Source organism: Parasteatoda tepidariorum, chromosome 3 (genome assembly GCF_043381705.1).
Source record: "Parasteatoda tepidariorum isolate YZ-2023 chromosome 3, CAS_Ptep_4.0, whole genome shotgun sequence".
In the NCBI taxonomy this organism is placed as follows: Eukaryota; Metazoa; Arthropoda; class Arachnida; order Araneae; family Theridiidae; genus Parasteatoda; species Parasteatoda tepidariorum.
In genome coordinates this window covers 82,423,257-82,434,275 of record NC_092206.1, presented here as the reverse complement: position 1 = coordinate 82,434,275, position 11,019 = coordinate 82,423,257, and the positions used below count along the sequence as shown (strand labels likewise).

The 11,019-nt window shown below is 31.1% G+C and overlaps 1 protein-coding gene across 1 annotated transcript in view; it reads right to left on the bottom strand.

The window, feature by feature from the left end:
- Positions 1–1,081: 1,081 nt before the first annotated feature.
- The window catches only part of LOC107457454 (ceramide synthase 1-like), a 33,908-nt gene continuing 23,970 nt past the window's right edge, over positions 1,082–11,019 (bottom strand). Inside the window, exon 6 of the mRNA XM_043045099.2 lies at positions 1,082–1,262. Coding sequence (XP_042901033.1) covers positions 1,152–1,262 — 111 coding nt within the window. The 3' untranslated portion in view covers positions 1,082–1,151. The remainder of the gene's footprint in view (positions 1,263–11,019) is intronic.

Here is an 11,019-nt window from a genome sequence, read left to right as displayed (position 1 = left end):
TTTATTTTGGCAAAAGATTTCCGTTTCGAAACAAAATATACATCACATTCTTTCGCGAATTCAGTTGGTTTAAACCAAGTTCCGTTTTAGCGTATAACAATATGTTGTTGCGTTTCACTATCGAGGGTAGCAAACAATTTATCGGCTATCATTAATTCGCACAAGCTTTTAAAATCATTAACGTTACGAAGGTTGCAATAGTATTCAAAAGCGTTTGTCAATCTTGATGAAAATTGTACGTGTGATTCATTAAGTAATCGTTGAGCTCTTCGGAAATTGATCAAGCATTCCTGGGCCGTTGGCTGAAATTCTCGTAATATAATATTTTTAACTTTTTCGTAATCTTGGAGTTCGGTCTCCGAAATGTAAAGTAAAATACTATTCGCTTTTTCACCTAGAATATTAATTAATATTTCCGATTTGAATTCTGGCAGAACATTTTTGGTTGTAAACGCGCGTTCTAAAGAATGAAAGAATAAGTTAAAATTTTCGAGTTTAGTAGGAATCTGCATACTAAGTGTTTTAACTGATTTAATTTAGACTTTCGAGGTATAAAGATGATGTTCTAATTATCGCGTTTGTGTTTTCAGAATTATTTTGATTTGAGCCGGAGTTAATTGATGCTAATTCGATTTCTTTTTCGATTTGGGCTAACATTAGTTTTTCTTTTACGCATTGTTGTTCTGCTTCTTTTCTTTCTTCGACGATTAAATAAATCATGTCTTTACAAAAAAAATTTATATATATATATATATACTGATTATGTTGATCGAAANTTAAACAAAAATTTGACAAAAAAAAAGTGCGATATATATATATATATATATATTTGGATCTCATTTTACACAATTTCTTATCTAAGAAAAAGGAAATTTTACGAATAATTATTTTATATACCCACTTGTCAATACGAAATAATAAGAAATAATTATATATTTTTATTTATACTTTTTTTGTTCTGACACGCGTATATTGTCGAAATATGTAAAAGTTGCATTTTTGAAACCTTTAATGAATAGTTTTTCGTTAAAAAAATTCTAAATAATAATTGATCGCGAATAGACTTAATTATAACACTAAATTAAAATGAAATTTTATTCGATTGTACTTCAAATTAATTCTACCCTTACCTATTACTTAATTTCATATAACTAAGAGAGCTTTTTACTCCCTTTTTGGTATATTTTTTCCATGACATCATATTCTCTTGCGTCTTCAACTGATTGACCAGTGACCACTCTATAGGACATATGAAGGATAAGCTGAAAATGTAAAAAAAATGTATAAAACAATAGCAAGCTTAAAGGAAACAGTATATAAAACATGATAAAAAAATATTTTAACATCTTTTTTTAACAAATTATTGTCCTAGAGTTCTTATAATTATTGTTTATACATATAAGCGTAAACTCTTTGACATATATGAGACACAGGTGTCCATTTTATATATTTTTTTGGACTCTCTAATTCTAAGTAAAAATATATTTTGGTACTTTTTAACTATAAAAAACGGTCAAATAGTCACTAAAAAATTTTTAGATTATCGGAAATAGATTTGTACTAAAATATAAAATCCAAAAAAAATAGTTCGATTTTTTTTTACTCGATTCATCGATCACTCGATTTTATCGATTCATAATTTTCATATTTTTTCATCAATATATCAATAATTGATTTTGTAAATTAAAGAAATTTCAGGATGACTTAATGTTTCTCTCATATACAAATAAGTGCAAATTTGAAAAATTTTCTTTTAGAAGTAAGCCGTCAGCTCATATTAGCAAAGGGACATATGTGTATTTATCTGCTAAAATCAATCCTTATTTCGTAACCATAAATTAATAAAATTCCAACTACTATATTTTGATCTAAATTAATACTAAAAAATGGAGAAAAATATAAAAAATTATTTAATGAAAATTCTTTGTAAAAGGATTAACAAAGACACTTAAAAATTATGCCAGCTAATAGTTTGAACTCTATATTACGTATTAACTTGTGGTATAGAATGAAAAAAAATTAAAGCAGGAGAATCTATTAGACAGTGTGTTTATTATTAGGGTTCTATGACTGTAATTAATGACCAAAATCACACAGAAGAAATGACATAGAACACAGAGAGAGAGGGAAAGAAACATCCATGCCCTGAGCGGGATTCGAACCCGCAGTCAGGCACGCTAACCACTCGGCCACCTGGTCGGCAAGAGTATAGATATTAGGTGTTGAAAAATGAAAATTTAAGTGAGGAAAAAACGAGAACAGACTTGAAATTTGACGAAGCATCAAGGTGGAAAGCAAAATCGAAAGCAACTAACCAAATTGAGTACTAAATTAAACTAAACTTCAGATGAAACTCATGTACAAGCAAGATTCAATCTTACTAAGATTAAAATATGTTTCAGATCAGGTTGAATCATGCGATTGTTCAGTAATTTTCAAGGAGAATTAATTAACAGGAAAATAAAGTTTGGTATTAAGTTTACTTAAACGATAATATGGGCCAAAGCAGGTCAGTCTTTCTAATAGCATAACTCTTCAAAAGTAGAACACTGTATAACGAATTGGAAGAGTTTTCCTTCCTTTTGATCAAACTGAGTAAATCTGTGTAAACAAAAAATGCTTGATCTATATATCAAAAACGAAAAGTTCCACCAAGTACGGGTTTTGTAAGAGAAAAGTCGCTAAGCTTTAAGTGGATTAGGTATTTGCAACTCGAGAAGAAGTGAAGTAATTATGCCGAAATATTTTATTCAAGTCACATTCCTGAAAGCGAATACCAAGAATATATATATATATCTAATATATATAATTCTCTTACGTGGCTCCCAAATTTTGGTTGTATTTCTTTTCCACGGTGGCAACGTTTGCTTTGTTTTGTTTACGTTACTATTTCTCTTACACGGCGACAAAAAAGCCTCATTACAACTCCCCGAATGGCAACGCTAGGAAATCGACCAAAGATTGCAGCTAAAAATGTCACATTCCAAATCTAGCTGAGGTGTCTCAACATATACCGCTTTTAAAAACGGAAACTGAAATAACCAGAGAGCATCAGCTCAACACTTCCTAGATGAGAGCAGGCCTCAGCACGGGTTACCATAAATATCCTGTAGTAGTCCAAACGTAATGACATATTTCGTATTTTCAACCACTGCGCAGCTTAGTACCCTTAACGAAATGACATCTTTATAATTTTTCATCTACTGCGCAGTTAACTTCGTTAGATCGGACTACTAAATTGATCCGTGCTAAGGCCTTCCTTCTTCTAGGAGGTGTTGATCAGCTGCGACAATCTCATACTATTAAGCTAGGCAGAAGTGAGTAGTCTTTTTCGATAGATCTCTATTTTAGTATTTTGTCGAAAGCGCCTTTTTTCACGAATTTATATATTACGAATTTATTTGACGATTTTTGATTTATATCACGAATTATACTACAGCACATTTCTAATAGGTTTAACGAATTACACGTCATTTATTTGAATTCAAATTTATTTTAATGACTTAGTACTTACTAAAAAGAAGTAATTTTTTTAAAAAAAAAAGTTTTTATATGGATTTGAATTATTGTTTTGAATTTTTAGAATTTTGTGCATTTCCAATGTAAGTTCCTTTGCGAAGTTAGTAGCGAGAGAAGCGAGCTTGGTTTACGAAGCAAACCATATAAGATTGCGTAGCAATTTTCGGGGGTTGGCGAGTTACATTTTTGTTCGCTTCGCGAACAATATTAAAGTCGTTCCTGGAGATTAGGTGGCAATTTTTCTGCACCAACATCACATAGAGAGAATATAATAGGATTGTAAAATGTCAGAGATCCTTATTATCAGTATTATAAACTTATATAAAGCAATTTTAATACAGACAATATTATAAACTTATATAAAGCGAGGAAGCTATATTATTTAACACATTACTATAGGGTATTAGTCGGAGATTAATCTCCGTATCCGAAGCACGCGTGGCAGAGCCTAACTCGGGTAGACTATATTTGAGGGTGCCCCTTGATTCTCGCCAAGTTGTGATCGCCAAGCTGGGCGATGTTGAAACCCAATCGTGAATCTGATTGGATTAGATTTTAGCGTTATTTTTTGTAAATGCTCAACAGTATATGTAATTTCAGAGGTTCATTAGTTCTACGTTGGATACCGGCTTTTAAGATTACTTTTGCTTATGGTCAATAAGATCGAAGGTATGTTCGCAATCATAAAAAGGAACTTTAGATAAAAATGTCATCGGCAGTCCGGTACCACAGAAGACATTTTCGATTCGTATTTCGCCGAATTTATGTGGCGATGGAGGTACATAGATTCAATTCATGATAAATTTATACAGTATCTAACTACTACTAGAGAATTCGGTGCGCCTAAATCTGAAGATATTCAAGCTTAACGAAGAAGTGAGTTGTTGTTTTTTTTTCCTTTTCTTTCTATACTTACTCCATTAATTTTTGTTTCGATTCAAAATGTATTTTATTGGGTTTATTAATTTTGCTCATATCGGGTTCATTGTCATTATAATGTCTTGGCCGATGTTTTGTTGAAATTTTCCAATGTTTTATTGAAATATCATCATATTTTGGCAGCTATTCCTGTTACAACGGTGTTCCTCGCAAACAGGAATGGCGCCAAACATAAGTCGCCAATTTCGCCAAGTATATTTTCACCCCTATTTCAAATCATTGTTGATCTTATAGGATGGCGGAAGTTCCCTATATGGTGCTTCATCTCCCCCCCCCCAAGTAATTTAAATTTTAAACTGAAAACAATTAAAACCTAATGAAAAAAAACTTTAAAATATGGCAAGCAAACTAAAACATGTAATATTAATAAGTTGTTGCTGAGTAATATTTCAAAAGCAAAAACCATTTAAAGTAATTGCCCTATTAACTTCAATACTGTCAGCTGACAAAATATTTTAGTTTCAATCAGACAAAAAGCAAATTATATAATAAAAACATATTTAACTGAAATTCGACAAATTAAATTAAGCTATTTAATTTTTTGTCAGATTGAATACTAATAAAAAAAATGTAAAATTAAATAATTATGTTATCAATGATCAATAAACATTTTTGTCTGAATTGTTATAAAAAAATAAGGTGAAAGCAATAAAATTAAAAATTATTTACAATAGATCTCCGAATATTCACAAAACCTAGCTATGTAAATTTTTCATTGATTTTTCTTTTCACATCATTTTGTGTACCAATGATTTGCACTTTTAAGCATTATTTAAGAAATATCTCAAACAAATATGAACTGTTAATTAATATTTCTGGTTGAACGATTTTTTGAAAGTAAGTAAAAAACAGTTGAAAGTAAGGAAAAACAGTGATAAAACTAAAAATTATTTACAAAACCTCCTTATATACAACATTTTTTATCAATTTCTTTTCCATATGATTCGTTTTTATTTAAACTTCTTCGCAGAGCGTTCCGCTGTCGCGTATATTTGCGCTCTCAATTTTGATTGGCTGTTTTGTGCGTTACTAACCAGAAGTCTTTTGTGATTGGCTACGTGTTATCATTCCATTCTCTGCTTATATATATGTGTGTGTAGGGGGGTGGGTGCGTGACAGCAAAAAAAAAATTTTATTAACCAAGGACAATTTAATATATTATGCTATATACGTTCCTTCATTTTAAATTTAAAAATCAATTATACCCTTTCATAAAAAGTACGTACAGAATGTTTTAATTTACAAATAAAATAATGAAGCTGTTCAAATTATTATTCCTAAAAGCATCTTTAAAAACAAATATATTATTACAGACAACCACCCACCAACTAAAACCCATGTTAGTGAATATCACTAATAGTGAGAATGGATTATATGAAATCTTTCAAAGTTTTTTTTTTTGATAAAATATTTTAATACTTTTAGCCTGGATATGTTTGTTAGGTTTAAAAATTTCTTTTAACAAATAACATTTTTGTAGCATTATGTATTTTTTATCTATTCAATTTTCTTTTTAAAAAAATAACTGTATAAAGACATCAAAATCAAGGTTTAAATTAAATCACTTGTATTGTTAGCTGAACATTTGGTAATCGATCAAAATGCTGTTCTCTAAATAACACCTTTATCAGATTGTGACAGTCACAAAGACTATCAGTTTTGATGTCAACATGAGACCTAATTGAGACATTTAGTTTTCGCAGTGGCCTCACCATGTGACGAAACTGACATATTCTCTTCTCAACTGGGTCACCATGCGACAAAAATGTGACGAAATTGTGACATTTACGTTTCAATTGTGTGATCGTGAGGCAAAACTGAGACAAAAATATGTCACATTCTTGTCCCACTGTGACGTTACTGCAACAGTTATAGGTCTTATTATGGTCTAATCGCTTATCTATAAGATAAGGGATAGAGGTTATGGTTATTCCTTATCTATATATATATATAAAAATGAATGTCTGTGTGTGTGTTTAGACTCCTAAACCATCCAATCGAAAGCAATAGAATTTGGCATACAAATTGTTCAAAGCATGAGAAAGATCACTGTCGGCATTAGAAGATTCTACGACAAGCAGTTAGAGCGGGATTAGTAAAAAACGAAATGAAATTTTCTGATCAGTTAAGCTTAGCCACTGTTTTAAATTTAGATATGGACTATTTAATAAGTCACTTATTTTAAAGATAACATCAGTGATATTTGTAGCTTATAGCTTTATTTGAAAACGAGTGTTTTAGCACGCGTTGACTACGTCAATAAATTTATACTTTTAAAGTTATCTGATAAGGTTTTTTATATATATATATTTTATTTCCAATGGCAGGGAATACAAACAAGAGGAACAATAAAAATAGAAAATAACAAAAGATCGAAGTCATCTTCCCAAAAGCTCTCTCGCACGCCAATATCTTGCGATCTCCAAGTCAAGTCCGTGGAGCCTCCTACAGCAAATGGAGGAGGGGTTTTTTTATATTTATTCTTTTAAAATGTGTTTCAAAAAAATTTATTTAAAATTAATAGTAATGGAAATGGAAAAAAAAGGCATTGAAAGGCAAAATTGATTTTAAAGTGGTATTAAGTCACTGAGAAGAAATGTAAAAAATCGTCATACTATTATTAACTCCTATTAAGCTTAGTTAATTTAGGTAATGTATGCATAACACATTCTATTTCATAAATGTCGTTAAACAGCCGATCCAAATTTTGAGTTTACGACCACTAATGCTCCACACTCTCCACTAATCTCCGCAGCCTTGTAATTTTGAACCCAATCTAGAAGACAAAGGAATTTCTGGGTCAAGTATTGAGTGAAATTTGCCGTAGTGGAGGGATTTTTGATTGAACTAATCCGCAATTTCAGCACATAGCGAGGAAAAATACGAAAACTTCCCACGGTTAGTCTACCGGTAAATGTACTAAACCATGATCCGTCTACCACTGAGGAAATTTTTACGTTAGCAATGCGGTCGGTGCGAGCCGGACGGGGAATTTGCATCATCCAGACATCACTGGGATTCGAACCTCCACCTGAATGGCCGGCGAGTACTCTATTCTCCGAGACACTACGGCTCGATCGATGCATTTTGAAATTAAAGAAATAAGCTATGAACTAAAAACTAAAGTAGTGGAGTAATTGTATTTATCCGTGTAGATGTAGAAGAACCTTTAAAACTCGTCATGCTCTTTTAATGACGACAATGATGCTTAATTAATGTTGGTAATATGCATTAGTTGAAATAAAAAAAGCTATATGCTATAATAAAAAAATAAGCTATGTATATTCGAAATTCGTACAGGGATGGCGAACCAATGGCACGCGACACAACGCGCATGTCACGCACTATGAAGCATATGTAACAATTAAATTAAAATTCACAAAAAAACAAATATTAATAAAAAAATTAACAATTAATACTAAAAAACAATTAATAACCAAAAAAACAAGCTAATAATAAATAACTAGCAAAAAAATCAACAGTCCTGCTTAAACTAACATCTTACAACCTATAAGGTATTTGTCATTTAATCTGCAATAACAGAAGTCCCACTGATGCTATTTTAGTTGAATTACGCGTATAACTAAGACATTGCAAAATGTATTTTCTTTTCAATGTAAATAAAGAGTTTTGAGTTGATAGTATTTAGTATTATTATTTTCCCAATAATAATGAAGTCAAAATTATTTGACGGCACGTTTGTGATTTCATTAAACAATTTTTTAGAAAAAATGGCACGTTGATGCATAAAGGTTCGCCACCCCCGGTATAGGAGAATCATAAAAAATCGTGCTACAAGGAATGACGCTTAATTATTATGGCACTATGTACTATTAGTGTTATGGTAAATGGTGCAGTTTTGATACGAAGTTTTCCATTGTTTTAAAAAATATTTCTTCCAGTGTTAGCAAAGATATTGCATTAATATTTTGAGAAATTAGAATTAAAAGAAATTTTTTACACCACTACTTACAAATATTTTAAACTGTAAATAAAGCTCAGATAGAGAAATGGTCATGCTTCGAAGACCTTCCAAGTTTTTACAAAAATTCTGCTTATTTTATTTTTACTTTTTTAAATTCGAATGTTTTCTGCTACAGTTTTTCGCACAAAACTCAAATGCTGAAGGATTATGTCATAAGTACCAAATATACTAATAAAGGTATAAAGTATTATATAGATAATATTGCCCCTCGAAAGGAATATGTACGGGAGTAAATTGATAGTGGTAAATCTTGACTATCGTGAGCAATAGCATCATGCCAAGTGATGGTAAATGCTGTAAATCTCTAATCTAACTGGATGAACTATGATAAACGAGTTATGCTTAGTTTTATAACGTAAAGTCATCGGAAAGGGGGACAAATAATAATACATAAAAAAATTATTTTACCTTTATTAATTGTAAAACTTTGTGAAGGAACCAGGTAAGTGACATTTTCACAAAGGACCGAAAAATATGAAAAAAGTGGTATCCGATTTATGTTATTACCAATTTATTAGAAGGCGGAATTAATAATATTTCGCCTTATTTTATTTATCACTGCCTAATTTGAAATAAAAATCATGCAAGCGTACTAAAAACTAATGCGGCTCAGTTTGTTAAGACTAAAGTAAAGGCAAAAGCTACTATGTTGCATTAAATTTACCCATAGTGATGCAACTGATTTATGTTATTTTCTCTGATTCATTAATTCCCATATATATATCACTTGCCTGGTTCTTCCACTAAGCTCTTCAATTGTGTCGGTATATGTCTCAGTTGATGTTTTGAGCATGATTTCGTAGTGTTTCTCAGTACTGAATTATTATTTCTTTCTTTCCTTTTATTCACCCAGTGTGAAGAACGGGCATTCAGCTTGTGCATATTTATATATATATATGTAACATAAAAAGCTTCAATTAATCTTTTTATGTTAGTTTCTTTGCTATAAAACTTCATCCTAAATAATTATTCTAATCGAAATACTTTCTCACACTTTTAAAAGCCACATCCTGTTCTTTAATCTATTTTTGGCTCAAGCATGCATTTAATTATAAGCAGGACATTTTTCCCTTTGCTCTCTGTGGGAAACGCTCGATCTATTTCATAAACCAATAACAACTACTAATATTTCCCTCTTTCCCTAAATTAAAACATTTTACGGATTTTTCTTTGCAAGATTTTCCAAATCATATAACCAAGGAGCGCAACTTTTCGTGTTCACTTTTACACTCTCATGACTGCTCTGTCCTAATAATTAATAAATAAATTTTGTACCCTCCTTCCCGACCTAAGACCTGTTTTAATCCTTCCACTCGGCAACGACGTTATAAGACGCCAGGATTGAACTGTCGGGAAGGGGGTACTTACGGTACATCAAAAATATGGAATATCTCTCATTTGAAATTAAATAAATCAACTTCGGAAGAGGGTACATCAAAAATATCGAATAGATATTCGCATGGATAGTTGAAAATTTATCAAGTCAAATTCTTCTGCAACTCATGGTAATTAATTATTCATCCAGTATCTTCAACAAAAAATAAACTCTTCAATCATCAAACTTTTTTTTATTATAAATGATACCTTCGCCCAGAGGAACTTAACGATCATCCATTTCCATTTGTGAATGTTGTATGTTATGTCTACATTCTGAAGATGATAAACACTACAAGAAAGCTGAGCTTCGATATTTTGGACTAAAAAGATAAACTGCATCAGATTCCTGATCGACATTAAAATGTTTTTATTGAAATCCCATCCCTTTCCTTTACAAGTGACTTACAGAAAATTTTGTTTTGCCGCGCTCCCAATGCTGCTCTGAATTTTATCGTCTACAAATTGTTCTCACCCCACCTCATTCAAGGAGAAATATGATTCCTCTTAACAAAGAAACTAGAACAACTTTCATCTGATGTTGGGATTTTCAAAATGTGTTTTGGAATCGAAGAAACACATTTTTTTTCCTATCAACTTTCATCTGATGTTGCTGTTTCCAAAATATCTTCTTGGACTAATTCGAACTTTTTCACGTATCCCTTGAGTTAATTTTTTTTTACAATTCTCTTACTACAATTTCTTGAATTTTTATTGATTGAAAAAAGAAACACTCATGTAAATGAACAAAAATTCGACGGGTCTTCGAAATTCTTCGATATTCGATGGGTAAGGAAGAGGGAATGAAATTCTCCTCGAAGGAAAAACGGATTAATACCCCAAGGAACCGTTTTTTTTTTTACTGTTTTTTCAGGTGTAAATGAAAATGACCAATGTATTGACAATAGATTAACCTCATTTATCATTTTTATTACAAAATTTATACCGACAGATTATTAAATGAAGAGATATTTTCAAAACTATTGTTTACCATGTTACCAGCTGCATAAATACTTGAAACTCTGAAAATAATCTTTTTTTAATATAACAATTAATGTCCGATGGCCCATTGACTTGAAAAAATATTCTATGCATATGAAATTGACAGTAGGCGAGGGTACCCGCTGGGCGGTGGTACCCGACACTCCCCTACTCATTATGGGTTAGTACTTTCAAATTATCCGGCGCTACCAGTTGAATGA